Consider the following 21,844-nt stretch of genomic DNA (forward strand, 5'->3'; position numbering starts at 1 on the left):
GCCTTGGTCTGCCATGTTCCCACTACCTGGCTCACACATGGTTGGCAGTGCCTGAGCATGTGGGTGATGTCTCCACACACAGAACAAACCCAACAGGTTTGGGCTAAGATGTTTGTGAAGCAGTCGGTGCTGGCTGCAGTGATCCCACGTGGGTGTGTTGGGACAACAATGTATTGCTGTGTGTGACAGAGCTCTGTGTGGGCGTTTGGCAGGAGGAGACCTTCAGTTTTGTGTAGGTGTTTGCTGAGGTCTGTGTCTATGAGATGTCATTTTCTTTCTTTGTTTGCATGCACCAGCAAAAAAAAAAAATGAGCAGGCGTGCCATGTTTCAAGCACTGGGAAATGATAAAATGAAGTTTTTGGAGCTTGGGCTCCTGCTTCCTGGATGCATGAGTGTGTGCTTGCTATCCCTAACGACAAGTGCATGTGTGCAGGGACTGCGTGTGTGCCCCACGCACGCTCAACCAAATGCCTGCACGCAGGCTCCTGAGGAAGGAGGTGAGTGGGCTGTGGTCTCCAGCTGCTGACCATGGCAGAGCCTGCACAGCACAGAGGCAGCTCAGAGCAGCCTCTCTCTCCCTGTGGCCCTGGCACAGCCTCTTCTGCAGCTGAGGAGAGGAGGAGATGTCAGCCTGGTGCCAGATCCAGGCACAGCTGGCACTGCTGTGCCCAGTGGTGAGGAGCTGGGCATGGGGACCTGATGCTGCAGCTCATGAGCAGCTATTTAGTCAGTTCCCACTAGCCATCAGCACAGGCAGTCATGAGGTACCCCGGGCTGTATTTTACCCCTGGGATGGTCCCCAACTGCCTGCATGGATGGCCTGACCTTCACTCTGCCTCTGCTGTCCCTGTCCCCTGTTCCACAGTGTCCTGCCGCCTCCTCTCCTGCTTTCAAGCCCAGCTGGCAGCCTTCATGCTCTCCCGTTTCTCCAGCCAGCTCCTTGCTACCTCCTGCCCATCCCAGCTCACTGTCCTTTGGTCCCAGCCTTCCCCGTGTCTGATACACGGGGTGTCCTGGCTGTCAGCCACACTGTGATGGCTGGTGGAGGGGACAGGTGGGGTCACAGGCAGTCTCTGCTCTGCAGCATGGCACATTTTGGAGCTGCGTTTGACGCCCACAGTGGGAGGGAGGCAGACGAGGTAATGGCTGCTCTTTCGGGAACATGAGCATCCATCTGGTGTGCTGAGGGCACAGGGGGTTTGGCACCCAGGAGCTGGCTCTGCCACCATGTGGCATGGAAGGGCCAGGTCTGAGCTCTGCCTGGAATGGAAAACTTGTCCTTCCCTCTGACCTTGGTGCTGAGCAGTCCCTGTGGAGCAACTGCATCCCTCAGTCCCTCTGCTCTGCAGCAGCTCTCCACATAGGCCAGGTACAATCCAGAACTTCCCTGTCTCCTCCCAGGCTGTGTTGTGCCCTGAACTGTGAGAGAAAATCTGGGGGACGCTGCTCTGGGCGCTGCACTTTGTGCCATTTGCATCACAAGTGCAAAACGTGAGTGGAAGAGAATTTCATACACGAGGTGTGTTTACAATTGACTGTGTAGCAAACCAAAGGGTGAGAAGTCTGGAGAGGCACAGGAAATTCCCACCACAGTGCTGCAGGTCCCCATGGGGGGGTTGAAAGGGAAAAGCAGCAGCAAGATGGGAGGCACACAGCTGAGCTGACTAAGAAGGCTTTCCAGTGGGAGTAGAACACATTTAGGCTTGCTGTAAACCCCATTGAAAGAAAGAAAAGGATTTAGCATATTTTTCTGCTCTTCCCACTTTACCTCTGCAACACTAGTTATATTTATTTCCCTCTTTTGTTGTTTAATCACTCACCCTCTTTTTTCCTCAAACTTTGATTTTTGTTATTCTCTAAAACGGTGCCCAGAAATACAAGGTAAATGCACCCCTTGGATGCAAACACATCTCTGCAGATGCAGGAGCCTACTGGAAAGTGTGTCCTAGGGAGGAGAACTCAGGGACACCAGGGTGCCAGTATAACCTCAGTGTTACTGCTGACAGATGCACAGTTCAGTCTGTCTTTTTAATTTGTGTCACTTTGGGATCTAAAAACCCAAACTGGTGAATGGAAGTCACCTTGTGCTGTAGCATCAAGGCACTTCTTAGAGTGAAGTTGGCAATCATGACTTGTCTTCATCGCACAGGAGGTTTCCCAAGTGCTGCTGTATGTCAGACAGCAGTTCCTTGTCTGGAACATGTTCTTGGGCTTACAGACTTTCCAGGATCCCAGAGGCAGGATGGGACCAGGACCAGTCAGACATGAGTGACAGGGTTCGCAGAAGAGAAGTGAGGTTGGAGGATTTTGAGCATAATCCTTTTCTTTTCATGGATTTATTCTGAAAGGACTCACCTACATCCCCACTACCTGCTGCTGCACAGACACTCAGCACTGTCCCAGCTGTAGAGATGAAGCTGGAGTTTGAAGTAGGAAAGTCCAAAGCTGCTCCTTTACCCAAGAAGTCTTTGGGGGACAAGGGGGAAAGTTGGCTAATGGGTGGCAGATGCAGAGTCCACAGGATGTCATGCTGTCTCTCCATCTCACAGAAATACCAATAATTCATGTCGCCAAAACCTTTGCAGCCTTCTGCAGCCTGCAAAGAGCACCACGACATTTACATTGATCCCTCCCCTCTCTGCTCTGTACCCTTCATTGCACTGGACCCTCAAAACTGAAACCAAGGCTGTGAGAATGACTTACAGGGAGAGGCACCCGGTTGCACACACCTACTGCTCCCATCCCATCCCATCCCATCCCATCCCATCCCATCCCATCCCATCCCATCCCATCCCATCCCATCCCATCCCATCCCATCCCATCCCAGGCACTGCCCCCAGCCCTTGCCTGGCTCTGCAGCAGCCCAAACCCCGGGAGCGCCGGGCAGCACAAACCATCTCTGCCCGCGGCCCCGCACGGCGGGAGCCCCCACGCCTGCTCAGCAGTCCCGGCTGCTCTTAGTTTCTCCCTACTGAAGAATTATGTAGCATGAAGAAGCAGGCTCCACCATCTTGAACTGGCAGTGAACTTTGCTTTCTACATATAAATACAGATAGCAATCACACCCCAATCAGCACACAAGCTTCAGGGCATCATCACGGCAACTCTAACTTTCCCATTACGATAATGTGATTTTCACTCAGTCTATAATATCACCAGCCATGAATAAAACAACTGGCTTTTTCTCTCTTTCTCTCTCCCTTCCCTCTCTCCCCCCCTCCCTCCCTCCCTCTCCCTTTCTCTCCCCTTCTCTCTCCCCCTCTCTCGGATCACAGTCTTTGCATACTAATGATGGCTGAATAAGGCTTCCAGGGTGCGATCTCTGATGGATAGGCAGGTCAGGCTCTGGGTGGATCCTCGGTGCTCTCCAGTCCTCACACACACGGCTTCATTTCTCTTTGACCTCCTGTGTATGTGGAACCGGACTGGACTGACAGACCCGGCTGGACAGACAGGCAGTCACTGCCTTCTTGTCCCATCTGCATCATGCCCCTAGAGTGGGGCAGGGACATGGTACAGTTTGTGGGGTGAGTAGAGGGAACGTCCTGGTCCCTGAAGCCTACTAGCCCCTGCCCAGATCCCTGGAGCATCTCCATCTCAGCTCGAATGCTCTGGTGTGTGGGAAATGTGTCAAGCCGGGATTAATCCTGCCCCAGGGCACCCTCACCCCTGCTGCTCAGCCAAGCTGTTTGTCTAACCCCGTTCAGGTCTGCTGTCCCTGAGGATGTATGGAGGCTAGATCAGGGAAGCGATCTGACTGAAAACAACCCTACCACCAAAAAAAAAAAAAAAAAAAAAAAAAAAAAGTAATTCCCATAAATTCCCATAGGGATCAGGTGCCTGATCCAATCCACTACACAGAGCAGGGCAGGCGGATTTGATTGGATTTTCCCACTGAGAGGCAAATCGCTGGACAGACCCATCCTCTACTAATTAACAGCTATTGCAGAGGAGAAACCCCTTTTGCAGGCTTCTCAGGAATAACCCTGACCAGGAATTCTTGCTCATTTCAGCAGCTCCAATAATTGGAACCTGATGAATTTAAACAAGCCAGAAAGGGTTCATGACTGATTTTGGTGATTTCTGTCAGACTGAGCATCACTGTGCATGTTCTGGTGCAACTAGGGCACCACTGTCCCTGTATCACATGCCCTGCTCTGCATTCAGCCCCAGCAAACATCCCGTGCCTGCTCTGCATGCCTCTAGCTGAAACTGGCACCCAGCTGTCATAGGAATGGCATGGTAGGGAGCACTCCCATATGGAGAGACTCAAGATATGTCAGTTTGATTTTGTTTCCCATTCTCTACTCCAGAAACTATCATGCAAAGGCACAGAAACCCAGGAACAATTTTGCACTTTCCAGACCATACTGATCCAACATGCAAAACCAAAGTTCAATTCCCTTGCATCCTTCCCACACTTGTCTGCTTTCAAAGTTTTCAAAAGTCTCTTGTCTGGGAGCAGTGCTGGAGCACTGCAAGGTTTTCTAACCCCAGACTCAGAGACAAAAGCACTGTTCCTTTAACTCCTCTCCACCCAGTGCTTTGCTTAAGATTATTATCTCATGTGGATAATTAATTCTCTTGAACATCAGCATCTGGCCCTGGGTGGGAGCTGTGTTGGAGAGAGCAGTGGAGCACAGGATTGGGTTATAAGGTGCTAGAACACCTGTTTGTGCCTTTTGTGTTCTTCCTCAAATCTATAAAGCAGGAGAGGAAAGGAGAGAGGGTCCCTATTCTGCCCCAGAAACCTGCGTGTGGGCAAGCTGCATTATGGAAGGGACTAGTTCTCCTTTTTGCAAGGTAAAGGGATGTATTGAGTACTAATTGCTCAAGTGGCTGTTGAAATATTGGTGTTCCTCATGAGCACTCCTTGCTGTGTCAGGAGAGTTGCAGGGTGAACGTTGAGTTACTGGGGCCCTCCAAAGGCTGAAGCAGCAATAAAAGGCACTAGGAGCAGAAATGGGGTAAGATGGCACCTAGACTTTGCAGTGGCCAAAATTGTGGATGTTATAAGTGTGTGCTCGCAAGTTTTGAGCACTCAAAGGGAAAAACAGGCAGGAAAACACAAAGGAGCAGCAACAGCCTGCATGGGGCAGACTGATGCTGTTAACCTGTGCCCATTCCTCGACTGGGCTGCAGCTGACCTGGCAGGATGGTGCATTCAAAACCAGCCCTGCATGCTCTAAGCCTGAAAGCACATGGCCAGGGCATGGCCCAGCCACGTTCATGGCACTGCTGTGCAGCACTGCCACAGCTCCTGACTCCTTTGCTGGAGACCCACATGGAGAGATGGAAGACTCGGTCCCTGCAGCTTGTCTCTGGGACAGGATAAGCAGAGAAGGCGCATATTACAGACACTTAAATCCTAGTTAATATGTGCCATGGGGTGGCAGACAGGGCATCTCTCAAAATGAAAGACTGGGACAGGCTACCTGTTCATTCCTGCCTGCGAACACTCACGACTTGTAAGTGTCCTTACATAAATCAAGCTTCTTTCCCATCTGACGGCTGTCCTTGCAGTGTAAGTGGCTTTGGGGATGGCTCTGTCTCTGCCATCTCTCAGATGTGATATAGGCTGATTCAGAAACTGTAATGGGTCCTGCTGCAAGCAGCCTGGAAGGTTCTCTCTGCAGATGAGAAACTGGAGTGGTATAGCCCAGAAACCTATGCTGGGATCTATTGTATGTCCTTTCCCCACCCCCAGCAGTAGTCAGGGGTATGGGATGCCTTGGATTTACAGAGACAGGGAGGGATGAGTCCTCAGCTTTGCAGCTCCTTTTGCTCCTTCTCTAGCTGGAAAAAACTTCCTTGCCTGCCCTGACATAAAGAGAAGAGCAGAGGTGTTCCAAAAACCAGTAGGCACCTGTGCCAACTGATTGCGGCACAAGGCTCACCCCACTCAGCAGGCTACGGGTCCCCTGGTGGCTGGCTGAAATGGATGGGGCTGTAATGGAGGTACCTGCCGGCAGGGCTACCTGGGAGACACTCTTATCTGTCATCTGATTTATCCAGGTTAAAAGGCTGCAATCAGTCACCAAGGTAGATTCATTCCCCAGTAAATAGTGCCCGAGGGCTTCCAGGACCTATTTTACTGCTAAGCACTCTCTTTCCAATGCTTGAATACCTTTGTTCCCGATGGAGCTGTTGCTGGCTGATATATATATGATATGGGGAGTCCCAGTGACTTTTTTATTTTTGCTCTGTACAGCTCCTGGCCTTGTCTCGGCTGCATCGGGCTGCACGATGAATTATCTGTCCAAGGCTTTCTTGCGTCTGGGGGCAAATCCAGCCGAGACTGCTCTCTGCTGCCGGGAGAGCTGTCTCTATGAATCAGCTCTGCCTGAAGCCTGGGCGATTGGCACAGCAAGAGGAGAGGATTGGAGGGGAGGGAAGTGATGCTCCGAGTGCTGGTGGGCTGCCCCAGGTTTTGGGCTGGAGGGCTGTGAGAGACCAACCTCTCCTGCCCTTGCTTCTGTCGCTGGAGCACTTTGTGATGTGGTGACAGAGCTGATAAGGGACAGTTATATGCTGTTGTGCCCAAACAGTTGCTTTCTCCAGTGACTTTTTCCTTCTGGGTCTGCCTATGGCCTGTCCCCTGTCAGAGGTGAGTCCTTTCTAGGTTTGGGTACCTCCAGGGTCAGGGAGGGTTCTCGAGCTGTGAAGAGCAGTGACTGAAATTACTCAGACAGTGGTACCTGGAGCCCAGTGATCCCCAGGCAAAGGACACTCTCTGCCCCCTGGGGTTCAGCTGTTACCTCTCCCAACATGTCACAAAGCCAACCTGATTTCTTCCGTGCACTGAGGTCCCCTGTCCCAGCCCTGCTCTCTGGGGATATGTTTGTATTTGACTTGATGGTGGAAAAGAGGGAATCTCTATCAAGGCTGTGGACACAGTAGTAGATTCTACCCTCATTTTAATTTTTTACTTCTTTTTTTATTCTGGTTGAACCCAACAGATCCCCCAAAGTGCTGGCAAGGGGCTGCAATCACTATCCAAGCTCCAGGTGCTACTTTCCCCCCCATCCCAAAGGACAGAGGAAAGGCTGCATCCTGCCCCTTCCTTTGGGGAGAGCTCAGGAGCCCTTGTCTACTACACTTTGTCCTTATGTACCTTCAAACATTTGTCCTGCAAACATTTGAGGTTTGACTGCTTTTATTCCTTTTCCTGTCTTGGAAAAACCTCTTATGTAGTTTATCAACCCAAATCAGTTTGTTAACTTCCTCCTCTTCTTCCCATCCCCTCCCACTCCTCCTCCCACTAATTGGAGTGGAGGACTAATGGAGTATTACTGTGAGGGACTAGGCAAGCTTCCCAAAGTGCTTACCTAAGAGGGGAGCACTTTGACTAATAGATGTGCATTAAGGCTGTGCATCCTCATGTCCTGAGAGTGGGAGGAGGGGGCCAAGAGTACAGAGCAGAGCTGCAAACTTCGATATTACTGGCTGTCTCCAGATATCCCGACTGTAAAGTTAGACCACCTCTGCTCTCAGATTCACCCTTAGGGATGGGTTTTAGATCTAACTTGCTCTTTGGTAACACCCCATCCAGGTGGATTTGACTTCCTGTAGGTGCAAAACAGTCCTTTTCCAATTACAGATATCAGTTTTCCTGCTTGGGCAAAAGAGGACTTTTTCACCATGCTGTGTTTGTACAAGACCCAGCACAGGAGGGTTCCTTCAGTCCCCCAGGGGATGTTTTGAGTACTTTGAGTATTGGACAAAGCTGTCCTGGGACAAGACACTGGGACAGCCAGAAGGAGAGCAGGATGGGTCTGTCTGGAGGCACAGAGCACTTCAGGAGTTGCTCTGTACCTAGACCTTCCATTCACAAATGTAATGAGAGTTTTTTCCCTTCAATTCTTCTGGCTTTGAAGCCTCCTATGCATTTTCCAGGGGTTATACCCAGCACTGGAGGAGTTTTTGAAGTTTTAACTATGCAGAACCACAAAACCTGAACTTTGGAGAGGCACTGGGATGATAGGCTGTGATGATCAATATCTGCCCCTATCCTTGCTCTTGCAATTTGGTTTCTGAACCTATGTTAGGGTGCAGAACCAATTAGATCAGCCTGACGGCCATCACCAACATCATCTACAACCTTCAAGTGTTTTGTAGCTCAGTCCCCTGGACCCCTGGAGGGCATCACACTGACATTTAAACATTGTAAATGGCAGCAGTGCTCAACAGCACCAGGAGAAAGGTCAACTGCTTCAGTAAGAAGTGGGCAGGCAAGGGTCTGCACATGGGTGTTTGCTGGTTAAGTGTATGGAGGCACCTTATCTTGGGACAGAGGCAGCAAATGTAGCTGGATGCAAACTGGGGATGGGCAGGATGGATGGGAGAGGACATAAAAATGTAGAGGAAGGAGTGAGCTGCAGCTGTCATGGGCCTTTGGGGAGAAAGTAAATATTTCCAGAAGCTAGGTTTGGAGTACTAAAGCCATGATGTTTATGAAATGTGGGTGCTCAGGTTCAGCAGACTCCTGATGGCTGGGTCTGCAGGAGACAGCTTACAGCATGTTTCTGAGATCCCTTGTTTTACCAGGGAATGTGCAACTGGCTAATTAGATACAGGATGTGCAGGTGGACAGCCCTATCTTTGTTTTGCTTGGGGTCTCCAGGTATCCCAGATTTCTCTCTGCCACTTCTTACTAGGAGCCACCCTTAGCTATCTGACCTCTCAGCAATCTCACTTAGGTAAGTTCTGGCTCTTTGGAAAGCTCTTGTGTGACCCTGGCTTTGCCCCCTGATTAGCAGTAGCACTATAACAGGAGAGATGAAGTGATAAACAAGATGGAGTGATAAACACAGGACTGGTTCAAATTGTCCAGCTTCACTCCCTGTAGTCAACACCTCGAGTCACTGAGACTTGTGATATTCTTCATCAGGATGCTACAGGAGGAAACTTGGCCAAGCTGAGTCTGAGTGATGGGAAATGGCTCTGTGCATCTCATTCACCTCCTCTTACACCGGGCAAAGGCATGAAAATCACAAGTGCAGACACTTACATGAGAACTGAGTTTGGCCCAGCTGGAGCACGGACTGCAATTTGTGTCCCTGATTCTCAGTATATGGGCTTTCAAGTGCTGGTACCTGACAAGGTGTGTGTTGGGAGAATGAGGAATCCACCATAGCAAGAAGAGCGTTCTCAGGACAGCTGCCTTTGTGAACATAAAGATGAGGGGAAGGGATAAAACACTTCCCTAGTACAGGGAGGGGGGTTGCCATCATCCTCACCACACCCATGCAAGGGCATCCTTCAACCTCTTTATGTGAGCACTGGGGAGGAGGAATATCAGAGCTCCCCATGAGCTGGACACCACTCCCTTCCTGCCCCAGGGAAGGCACAATGAGGGCCACAGAGCGGGGTCACTCAGTAGAGCTCCCATCAGGGAGGAAGCCTTCCTGTGCCCCGGCAAACCCCTAGTGAAAGACAATCAGGCTCGCTGTCACCGAGCTAATTCCGATGGCATAAAAGCAGTAATGAAATTCACGGCAGGATTAGCCTCTCCATCCAATGGGCCGGCGCCACAGTGACATATCGTGCTTCTTGCCCGAATGTAACACACCATCTAATTTACGTCGTGTAGCGAGCGGGAATGAAATGTTCATAAAGAATTGCTGAATCTTGTCACCTTAACTGCGGCCCCGGGCTCTGAGGCATCTGTCAGGGAGAGGAGAGCAGAGAAGGAGGCTCCTGCCTTGCAAAGCTGCGACCAGGGCTTTAGGAAAGGGGAGATGGCTGCATTAATCTTCTGGGTCTGTGCAATGGAGATGTAGCACGTGGGGATGAGGACTCTAGGCTGGAGAGGGGGGGCTGTAGAGATTCCTTACATGTGCATGCTGTAGAGTGGTGTTAGCAACAAGAAAGGGGATGTTAGAGCTTCCCCACACGGAGAACTGCATGCTTGGGATGCATGAAAATGGACCTGTGGTGGCACGGAAATAAGGGGCAGCATCCTTGGAGGTATACATGCGGAACACAAGTTTCCAAATTCCATGTTGGGTCCCATGTGCAGGTACACACTATTTAGCAACTGCAGGTGTTCACCTGTCTGGGGAAGCATGTGCATAACCTTTTTGCTGTGGCTTGGCAGCCCCATTCTCCCTCCCCTCCCCAAATGTTTATTTGCAGTTAATTTTCATGGATCCTAATGGCTTAGATCCTGCTAGGGGGGACCGTGCTTGCCTCTTCAGTCAGAAAGTTTAAAGAAAAAAATAGCCCTTTCCTGTTGTGTTTGGAGTAATAGTGTCTTGGTGTCCGGAGGGGAGTTGGCAAGGAAACAGGGAAGTTTATTAAGAGTAAGAGATTGAATTCCACTGGGTTTAATTGGAAATGCTTGAGCAAACAGGGGAGGGAATTGTCCTGTCCAGCACTCTGGAAACAACAGCATTAGCCCCAGGCTTCATGCCCATGGAGCTGACTCATCCGAGGGCCACCTTATCCTCCTGACTGTTGGGGAAGCTGCAGGGTCTGACTTGTTTTCTTCCTTGGGGTCATCTGTGCACCTCAGCCTTGGCTTTCTGTTCCATCATCCTACATGGGATCTGGAAATGCCAGGTCAGGAAGTATGCAGCTTTGAAGTGTCTGGGAAGATCCAGTATTTGGGTCTGTATTTTACTTTGGAAGCTGGTTCAGGGCACAAAGTGTGCAAGACAGGCAAAGGTCCTGTCCTTCCTGTGCTGCCCAGTCCTCTCCCATGAAAATCTGGCTTTTCTCCCTTGACAGGGACAGTACAGCTCCAGGCTGGGACTCGGCAGCAGCTGGCTGGGCCACAGGTATTGGGTTTGCAATTTGCAACTGTGATACGTTTCAGAAGAGTAACCTAAACTTAAGTGGCCTGCTCTGTTTTCCATTTTAAAGCTGAAATGGAGAAAATTCACTTTTGTATCCTAATCCCCTCACCATCCTACCAGGCACAGAAAAGTCTCCAAGTCAGATTCCCATGGATAAAACCATCTGCCTGCCTTGGGCTGGTCTGAACGCTGCCTGCAGAATGAGCTGCAGCACCATTGTGCCTCCCCTGCACTGATAATCACAGGTACGAAAAGCAGTATGAAAATGTGCCTTTGTGGTTGCAAAAGGAGCTGAGTGCCAAAAGTCTGATTCCCTCCTAGAAAAGCCTCTCCTTCAAGACCTTCTCCTGCACCATGCTGAGTTAAAAGAAGCATCAAGTATTTTCCTTGCAGATGAGGGTAAACAGGGGCTCAGACATTTGTTTTGCCTTGAATACAGCCAATTGCTCTGCTGAAAAATTCAAAATTAAAGAACAATAAATAATTTATTACTTTATTTACTTTAATTCAATAAATTGCTTCCACACAAATTAAGATCTATTGCTTCAAATTAAATGTTTCATTAAATCTGAGATTAAACTTTTGGGGGCTGGGGAAACTAAGACTTTTTAATTTGGCTGAAAACATGAAAACTGCCATTTCCCATTGCTTTAATTGCAAACTTTAGAACCAAAGTGACACAAATTTTACAAAGCATGGTTGTGCTGGTTTGGTCTCTGTTCCCACTCCTCTGGGAGAGCAGTGGGTTTCTCTTTCTGACTCTCACAGGGCTGCAGATTTTCAGCTGCAAATTCTAATGCAGCATGTCTCTAATCCCAACCAAACATCACATGAATGTCCTCTAATTGGAGCACTTTGTGTTTTCCAGACTTTGCAGGGCCTTGTTTCTCCATAATCTTGCTTTGTAAGTGAAATCGTCATAGTAGCTAGCTGTGCTCCAGCCACACTCTATGTTCTTTGTTTCAAATATATAGAAGTTAAATATATATTTATGAGTTAAATATATATTATATTTTATATATATATGTATATATATAATTTTCTTTTGGTTGATGTCCTGGATTTCAGCCATATGCTATTTCCCAGTCTCCAAATATGTCCACCTCTAATGAAAATGAGATAAAACCTCATGTCTCTGTTTTCTGGTGGTTTTGTACATGCAGAGCTCTTCTAAAGATTTTCACCACTATGATGGCCTAGCCATAGAGATGAATGGGACTGACACACTTACAAATGTGGAAATCCATATAGACTGAAATGAAGGAGTTTGCTAGTTTCCTGGGCAGTGATCCTCTTGGTAGTGCACCTAGCATGATTGAATCTGCTACAGAGTGGGAACTACATGGCCTGTCTGGCTGCTGGATGTTAGTACTAGCTTTTGTAATTTATTAGGAACTGCTGGGGGGACTTCCAGCCAGTTCAGCACATGATTCCATAGGTACTTGTGCAAATGTGCACCAATACAGCCACTGCAGAGCACCTCAGTGCCACTGCAGCAAGTGGGCTTTTGCCAGGAAAACTCTTTTATGTACTTACTATGTAAGTCAAGAGTATTTACAGGAGATCTTGCTGCCTGTAACTTAAAGCTTTAGCGAAACAAATTGGAATTGCCTTCTGGAGGCCATTGTTATAAATTACAGCCCCAACATCTGTCCACATCTGCAGTGTCTAGACAACCCGTCTCGGCTAGAAGAGCGAGTGTGGGGGGTGCTGTGATCACAGTGGGGAGGGGAAGCAAAGGGTTTTTGCTGGGCTTGTGCCCAACACCCTGGCTCATGCTGCCTCTCTGCTTTTGAGCATGATGCTCAAAGTAGGTCCATCCCAGCCTGGCCAGGAGGGACTTCAGGGGCATTCATGACAGCAGGAGAAACATCTGCCTTCCCCGATTGCAGATCGATGCAAACAGCAAATTTGGCCCTTTGAAGTCTTGACTGCTGTTGCTTCATTTATTGCATGTTGAAGGATGTGGGAGAAGGCAATGCCTTCAGCCAGGCTTATTCCTGGCTTTCCTTGGCCCCTATGCAGCACTCTCGATAAAGAGGCCAGGCCTGTCAGCTGAACGATTGTATTTTTTTTACAGTTCCTAGCGCAAACCTTCTCATTTATATGTAAAGTAGCCATTAGTCATAGCTCTGTTCCCTCACACTGCCTGATGTACAATCACATTTTGCAGTGGATGAATCTTTCCACACAGCTGCTCTGCTATGAATAATCCGTTGCTGGGCCCATAAATCAGAAAAAAATCATGCACCTCCTTTGCCTGATCCTTACACAAAGTCATATATTTTACATGAGGACAAACTAAATATTCATGAGGCTTTAAAAGGCTGTTCTGACTACAAGGTACTTGTTGGGGCTGTTTTTGTTCTGTCGGGTCAGGTTTGGTGGTTTGGGTTTGTTTTTTGTCCTTGTGAGAAGAAATCTTTTTTTCCCCATTGCCACCCTTCTGCCAGCACCACAGAGCTCCTAGCAATGCTCCTCTGGACTCGTGTTTGCCGAAGGACTGATGAATTTGTCATTGCTGCTGAGTCAAGGACAGGCTGATGGAAGGTGCTGCAAACACCAAAGGACACATCCCATGGGAGGCAGCAGGACCTCAGAGGGTGAAGGAGCAGCTTTAAGGGTAAAAGAGGCACTTCCAGATCAGTGTGGGGGGCACCTGGCTGGCTGGGAATCGGGGTGCATGTTCCTGTATGTGCCTCAGCCTGGTGCTCCACTCCAGCACCTCTGGCAAGACCACGGAGACTGGGAAGGCTGCTGAACAGTCAGTATAGCACCTGTTCAAGAATGTTGTCACCCTGATTTATTTTAATTCATATTTTAAACAAAACACCTACAGAATCTATGGAGAGGACTGGGACCAGGGCTTCAGCATCCTCTGCTTCCCAGTGGCCAAGCGAATCTGGTGGGGGTGAAGCACCATGCAGCCACCATGGTAAGATGGGAAACTGGGAAGTGAGGTCAGATTTAATCTGCTCAGGATCCTTGTAAGGATTCCAAACTCAAAATCTGCCCTGTCCGAGACACTCTGCCTTGGCCATCCAGAGCCACTGATGACACTATTAGTGCAGGGAGGGGACTCAACCCCCAGGAGGGCCAGGAGATCCTGACAAGTGTGAAGGCAAGAGGTTTTCCACCTTCTGTTTCCTGAAGCTCCCAAAAACGGAGGGACCAGTCTCATCCTTCCCTGCCCTGATTCCACATGCCCTTACAGTAGCTTTGCCATTTGTGTGGTCACAAGAAAAAGCCAGTTTGACTTGCCAGCGAAGTGTTTAGTTTTCCTGAGTACAATTTCCTGAGTACAATTTTCCTGCCACTATAGTGAACTAAACCAGCTCACTATGCTAGCAAACAGGTTTTGGAGCCAGCAGAATGTGAGAGGAGGAAACATGTGGCTGTCAGAGACAGGAGAGAGGATGTAGCTCCCCTTTTCAGTAGCACAAGGGAAACAACCAGCTCAACCTGTAAATGGTAATCTGCAGCCTACACTACTGTGGTTTCTCTACAGACAAGCCTTTCTCTCTGGTCATACCCCCCATACGTGCAGCCTTGCACATCTTCTTATACCAGGTAATGAGTACTGTCCTGCTCAGTGAATATAATTAATACTGTGTGACCTTGGATTCTCTCCCTTTGCTCTTGCATGACTGAGTGTCCCTTTGTCCTAAAAAAGCCCCTTTGCCCACAGGCTGCAGGGAGCCATTCTGCCCTCGCTTTCTCCAGGTCACTGCACAAGTGCCTTTAACTGAGATGCCAGAGCCCTGTGTGAAACATGCCACCATCAGGGATAAGCTGGGCTGGAGAGGCAGAGCTGAACCACTGGGATGTTTCTGGGTGCAGGGGTCCCTGTCACCTTCTCACAAGCTCTTATGCTATCAGAGATTGCCTGTGTGCTCACCACTGTGAAACACAGACCCAGTAGCAGCTGCTGCCACTGCTGCTGCCAAGTTGTTGCAGGACAGAAGGAACAACAAAAGATTCTTCCACCAGCAAACTCCCTTCTTTTCACTTGCCTTCCTTTTTGCTCCAACTTAGAAAGAATGAAGCCAAGGCCAATGTAGATGAAAACATACTGCCAAAGTAGAGGAAAACAAGGCCAAGCACACACAGATGGTGACTCCACAAATTTAATTTAAAAGCATCCTTTATTATTCAAAATATTAAAATTCAGGCAATAATGCCCAAAGGAACCGCACTGATTAAAGTTCCCTAATGTTTCATGGCCAACTCTTGCTGCTTCCACCAAGGGTCACTGGGACAAGAAGTGAAACCCCTCTGGAGTGCAGAGAAAGGTAGGGCTGTACCTGCTGTAGATCACTTAACCACTTCCTTACTGACCCAATCAGCTTCACTTGAGTCAAAGCACCAGCTGTTCCTTACTCAATTAATGACTGCCACAGCAAATTAACATGGCGTTACACCAGGCGTGGATGTGGTCCGCAGAGTCCAGAATGCACAGAGCAATATGCTATTGCAAAAATAATCACAGTAATATCTTTACTGTTAGGTAGCATCCTTCATCTGGAAGGATGGTGAGGTCCCTGAGCACTATATGGGCTCGTTTCATGCAATGTGCTCTGCAGTGAGGGGGTGGAGGGCGGGGGGAGGGGGGCGGGGGTAGGTATGGTTACTGTTTCAAAGAAAATTAAAGAGGGCCTGGTCAGGGCGGCTCAACTGTGGCAGAGACAGCACTGACTACACATGTCCAGTTCCTGCAATTCAAACAAATAATTGTTTGTTTGGCTGTAAATCTCTTGAAGTGTGTCTTCTCCCTGCCTTATGCACCACAGACCTCTCCAATATCTCTTTGCCTGCTGTGTGATTTGACACCTTGATGGTGTCACAGTTTGGCTGTGCTAACCATTCTCTCCTCTGGCTACAGAGGACTTAGCAAGCTGGTGGGTGCAGAGCTGGCCATTCAGCTGCAGGGAGCATCCCACAGTGGGAAGGGGCCACAAGATCAGGCTGCAGATACAGAGATCCAGGTGAGGTTCCCACAACAAGGTGCTACTCCATGCTCAGTGCTGCTGGGCCAACTGCTGCTTCTCTGAGTCCTTCCTCAGTCACTCTGCTGTGGTTGAGGCTCTTGCCCTATTCCTCTGCAGTGGTTCTACATTGTGGGGTCCTCATGGCAGTGTGGCAGAATAACCAAGCCATGACCTTCTACCATCAAGTTTAAGTCCAGCACCTAAACACTCATTAGTTTTGGCTCCATATAGTTCAGAGACATTAATCTCCTGTAAGTTACAGTCCAGACAGATCAATCAGCCTGGAGGACTTTGTGACACTGGTGTCTAATGCTGAAGCATTACACTTTCCAATTTTCCAACAATTAGGCCAGCATCAGATATTATTGACAAATAAACCATGCAGTCAAAGCCCTGAACCTGCCACGATGCTACCAGGAGGATCTATTTATATCCCAAGCCAGCTGCAGGATGCCTGGAGGGAGGGGACATGGGAGAGTCCTGCCTCAAGCACCAGCAGCCCCTGGTTGCCTTCAGTGCTGTTACAGGAGTCCTCCCTTTGTAATTATAGGATTCCCTCATTATAATTACTGTTATTTATATAATCGTGGTGAGTGTTTTCAGTGCTGTCAGCAGTCTGGAAAGTGCCCAGCCCCACTAGAGCCAAGCATTTCAGGCATTTCACTGCTAAGAGTCTGGGCTTGAAGTATGACAGCCAAGAGCATGGCTGGGTCGGTCCAAGAATGGCAGCCTCTTGTCCTGGTGACATGGAAGCTTTATTTAGGAGATTTTTATGCCCTGGGATTGTAGAGGGAGAACATCAGATTATCTCTTCCTCCCTCTCTTAGATCATTGCTCTGGGAGTGTAGATCATGCCAGCATCACACCCTGCAAAGGCTGACATTCCCTGTCACCTCTGCTGGGTCACTGGCTGCAGCAGACACTCCTGGCACTGGATCATGAGGCACCACCTCGTCACATGTCCCTGGGAGGAATCCAGTAATGGGAACATTCTCTGCATCCTGTTTTCTCTCCGATCATCTTCCTAAAAACCTGGAGGAGATGGAGTGCTTAAGAGAAAATGAAGGAAGGGACTGGCACTCAGGAGATACTGGTTTTGTACCTGCTTGAAGCTTCTTCACTTTTGTTCCTGTGTCAAACACAGGAATGAAAACAATGGGTTTGAGCTGCATACAGGCAAGCAAGTGCTGATGTCTGTGGCTGGCTTCTTTGCATTTAAATAGGAAGAAATTCAGAGTATCTCACTTAAAATGCAGAGCCAAATACATAAATGCAGCAAGGAAAAGAATCTGAGTGTTTTAGTAGATGACAAACTGGCTAGAAATCAGTTTTGTGCTTGCTACAGAGAAGTTAAAACTTACTAGGGTCTTATAGCTGGTATTAAAACCACAGGAAGCAATTCCTCTCTGCTGCTCCATACGAGGCAGCTTCAGTTTTTGGGTACTGTGAGAAGTGTAGAAAAACTGGAAAGAGATGACACAAATTTAATAAACAAGAGGATTAGAAGCAATGGCTGCCACGTAAGCTGGTCTTGTAGGGTGTGCAACAGAGAAACAGAGGGGATATGGTAAATAATCTCCTGTTTGTGTGCAGCTGCTAGTCAAGGAATGCTGATCAATTATTTTTTTCTCTTTCCTGCTTAGTACAGCAAAGAAAAGTTGGTCTAATTTTCAGGGAAAATTGTTGTAGAAACATTATTAGAAAAAGGGCACCAAAGCGCCACGGGAGGCTTTTTATGTACAGGATGGCTTCAAATAAGCATCTCTCAAGAATGATGTCAGCCTACTTGATCTATTCCAGTGATGCAAATTTTCCTGTTTCACATCCCCTGTGGAGCTTCGGTCTGGCGACTTTTCACCAGGCATTTCTGGCACGCAGTGCACGGGGCTCAGTTTAGGTTCACCAGCAACAATCGACTCGAACACCGCCAGAACGCGAGCACGGAGCGCAGCCGGAGTAAAGCCGGGGAGCAGCCGAGCCCTCCTGGCGGGGCATTTGAGAGCGTCAGGCTGTGACCCCGGAGCCAGCCGTACCTTCCACCCCAGGAAAGGCGTGGAGCTGGAAGCTGCCCACACGGCACCTGCGGGTCGCGCCTCCCCATCTTCCCCCTCGCCCAGAGCGGCCCTGTCCATCCCACGCCGGGCGGCACCTCGCACCGTCACTATGGAGCCACCGCGTTACTACAACCCCCGTCGGCCCCTGCACAGCACATAACACATGCGCCAGCCGGCTCCCAGCGTGCCCCAGGCCCGGAGTCTGCCGGGATTTGTAGTTTTTGCTGACGAGTCGGACCTTTGCCGGGGACGCGGCCGGGGACTCCATTTCCCGTGGGCCTGCGGAGCGGCGCATGCGCCGCGTGGGCAGCGGGGCGAGGTAGGGGGGGCGCGGGGCAGCGCAGGTTCCCGTCTGCGCCGGCTGCGGCCTTCACTGAGCGGGGGGGGCGGCCCCGGCCCGGCCTGGCCCGGCCCGGCCCCGCAGGACGATGGACCCGGCCGAGGCCGTCCTGCAGGAGAAGGCGCTCAAGTTCATGGTGAGGGGTCGCGGGGGTTGGCGGTGAGGGCACCTCTCTATGGAGGGGCGGCGGGGGGGCGAGATGTAGCGGGGGGCAGTGGGGAAAGGGACCCGGTCCTCGGAGCTGGGATGGGATGGGCCGGGCCGGGCCGGGCCGGGCCGGAGGGCGCTGGGCTGGCGGGCAGGGGAAGGTGGTGAGCGGGGCCCGGGGAGGGGGAGTGTTGCCTGCGGGGAGGGCGGTGAGCAAGGTGCCCAGATCCGGGCAAAGGGGGCATTGGCAGAAGGGGGATGGGGCTGCAGGTGCCACCTGGGAGCGGGAGAAGTTAAACTGGAGTGGGGCGGGACCTGGCAGAGGGGCCCACAGACACCGGCAGGCTTTGCGCATGTAATTCTTGTTTTTTTTTTTTTCTATATTTGTTCACCTTAGAATTATCCTTCTGTACTGCTCACTATCCCTCTGTAATTTTGTTTTTTCTCCCATTCTGCTGCGAGATCTCTAAATACTGGTACTTGAGTATTTCACCTGCTGCTGCAGCAGTATATCAGTGATAGTGACTGAGGGGAGCACGTACATTGTTTAGGTTTTGAGTTGGCCTTCGTTATGGAAAGCAGTACGTGCATCCAAGATGCTCTTCAAATATGGCTAATTTCCATAGATTTGAGTCATGGTGCACTATAGCTTCATTCTCTTTTTCTTCATTTGTTGATATTTCTAAGCATTTTGACCAGAAATACAGAGTTTAGAAATGAAAACAAAGTGTTGCCAACCAAACTGAATGTAAATTTCAACCCCAAGCTGTTCTTTCCCTAAGTATATAATTTAAATGACTGGCAACACTTGCTAAAAGTTTGTTTTGGGTTAGTGCTTCTCGTGGCACAGAATTAAACTTGAGCTCATCAGGAAGTAGGAATTCTATTAAATCTTCAGAACATATTCCAATATGAAATTGAGGCAACACTATCTGCAAATTTTAATATCTAATTGAACTTTGAAGCACTTGTTTAGCTTTTGGTTTTTAATCTGGAAGAACTTGTTTCTCTCTTGAGACTTTTTGACCTGTTTGCTTGTCGTCTCCAGGTTTGCCAGATTATTTATAGAGTCTGAGCTAGGTGAAGTGGAAGAAGGCTATGGACCTAAATCAGCAAGATAGCAATTAGTAATAAAGAATGGCCCTCTTTGGTGTGGGATTGGCCAAAGGAGTGTCCCAGATCCTGCTGCAGTTGTGTTTGGCCATGCTTGGTAATTACAACCTGCCTCTAGATAGTGAGTTTCACATCCTGAAAAGTTTCTGCTGAAACATTCTTGTCTGTTGCCAGACAGCATTGTGAACATGCTATCCTAACTTGTCATACATTACTTTTTTCACCCCCTGTGCTAACATTCTCATTCAAGGGCTTAGTCCAGGTGGTTTGAGATCATATGTAAGATTGGGCCTGGAGGCTGAGGGAATCCCTGTCCATCCTGCAGCTGGCAGTGTCCCACTTGAACAATAGAGCTCCCTGATACTGGGGAAAGGCATGACTAGAGAGGAAGCTGCTCTTCTGGGATATGCATCTGTTAAGAGCTCCAGATAAAGGGAAGAATTATCAAGACCAGGTTGCACTGAGAGCTAAAAGCTAACCCACGTTCTTTCATGTTTTATTAAAGAGCCTCATGTATGCAAAATGCTCATAAAACATGCAGTGAAAGATATGGCTTCCCTCTGTCCACTCAGAGCTTTTTAGGGTTTTTTTTGCTTACAGGTTATGATTAGAGTAAGCAAAGGTTTTGTTAAGCTCAGGCTTTTTCTTTAGATTGCATCAATCCAGAGCGTGACTCTTTAATTCTGCTGGTGGAATAAAGTGTTTGTCAGACTTGGTGTGGTCTTCTGGAAGGGTGGCACAGATAGATACATCAGGATACACGAGGAATCAGTTGCAAGTATCATCTTGGCCCTCCTAGGAAATGTCTTTTCTCTGCCACATAGCACTCAGACAGTGCTCAGGCACTGCAGTAATGGCACTGGTACAGTTACCCTCACAGAGGTAGCAGATCAGCTCGTGCATCCTCTCAGCTAATGCTGAATCATTCACAGTGGATTACCTTGTCCATCAGAGTGTATGTTATGCTTCATTTGCATCTTCATTATTAGCTGGCTCACAGTTTGGATTGAGGTGGGCTTTGCTATTAATTATTGATTTTCCCAGAGAGCTTCCCAAGGAGCATTGTAGGTAAATATTCAAATACATTTTAGAGGTATGAGGTTCATTATCAAAAGCAGGAGAGACAGTTTTGGTTTTGATATATGTTTGGGGTAGGTTTCTTTTCATATTGAAAAACAGCCCTTTAGGTGGTAATTTGTATATGCTTCTCTAGAAAATAGTACTTTTTCCACTTAAAAATGTCAGTACTAAATTTTTGACATTGACTTTGAGCAGCTCTCTTGAATTACAAGGTATCAGGCAAGACAGACCTGGTGATTTGATTTTTGTTTTAACGTCCTAGAAAAATGTCAGGAAAGCTTCATCCAGTGCTAAATATTATGAATGAAATTATTTTGCTTTAAAGCATCTATATTTGATGCTTTGAAAGACAAACAGTACTCTGTTGCTTTTCTGTATGTTCGTGTCTGTGCAACTTTTTGATGGGAGAAGAAGGCAGCTGCCTTCTCACTGGCTGGTGCTGTCTGGATTACTTGCCAATGAAGCAGTATTGCATTTAACTGGTATCTGCTACCAGTTTCCTGGTTATCTGTGGTCAAGTACAATATGTATAATCTAATACTTTAAGGTTTAGGTAATTTATTGAATTTCATTTGTTTATTCAGTTTACGTCTGTGTCTTAATAAGACCTAATTTATTCCTGATATTAAATTGCTGTGTATTAGCACTACACAATACTAAGCAACTGCTCACAAGGGAAGACTGTTTTTGCTGGTGAAAGAGTTTCTTGTATCTTGTGTTCTGCACATCATCTTTCAAAAGTTTTGTTGGTGGTTTGTTTGTTGTTTTTTTTTTTATGAAAGATGGTTTATAGATTTAAAATACAGTCTTTTCAATTAAATAGTCCAGTGTTCTGCAGCTGCAGCAAGGATTTTATCAGAGTGGAACCTGTCTTAGTTCACTTCAGCCTCTTTTCTTTATGGTACACTCCTACTGATGAAAGTACACTCTTTATAAAGTACAGTATATAAGAAACTGGTGCACAAGCTAAAGAGAGAGGTGAATGTGCCCTAAAAAAATGCACACAGAAGTCCCACCCAAAATCCCTTGCCATTGAAAGCTCTGCTTGATTGCATTCAGGAATATGGTATCTCCATTGTCATAGTCATTTACAAAAGAACAAGGAATTGAGATGCTCAATATGTAACTTTCGAGTTTGAATAAATGTTTGAAACTGTAGATACAGTATTTAAAGAATGAGTGTGATAGGCTCAACTGAGACTTTGATTAAATGTCATATAAAGTAAACTACATAAGCCTGTATAGAATAGTAGATATTTTTTCCAAGTAGCTTCAAATGGTTCTGTTAAGTATACGAATGTTCTGATGATTATCTTTTTAAT

At 48.2% G+C, this 21,844-nt stretch overlaps 1 protein-coding gene across 3 annotated transcripts in view; it reads left to right on the top strand.

Annotated features, from left to right (window-relative positions):
- The first annotated feature begins 18,169 nt into the window (after positions 1-18,169).
- The window catches only part of BTRC (beta-transducin repeat containing E3 ubiquitin protein ligase), a 112,905-nt gene continuing 109,230 nt past the window's right edge, over positions 18,170-21,844 (top strand). For all 3 annotated transcript variants that reach the window (XM_062496948.1, XM_062496949.1, XM_062496950.1), the window contains exon 1: positions 18,170-18,318. In XM_062496948.1, coding sequence (XP_062352932.1) covers positions 18,271-18,318 — 48 coding nt within the window. In that variant the 5' untranslated portion in view covers positions 18,170-18,270. The remainder of the gene's footprint in view (positions 18,319-21,844) is intronic.

Source organism: Cinclus cinclus, chromosome 7 (genome assembly GCF_963662255.1).
Source record: "Cinclus cinclus chromosome 7, bCinCin1.1, whole genome shotgun sequence".
In the NCBI taxonomy this organism is placed as follows: Eukaryota; Metazoa; Chordata; class Aves; order Passeriformes; family Cinclidae; genus Cinclus; species Cinclus cinclus.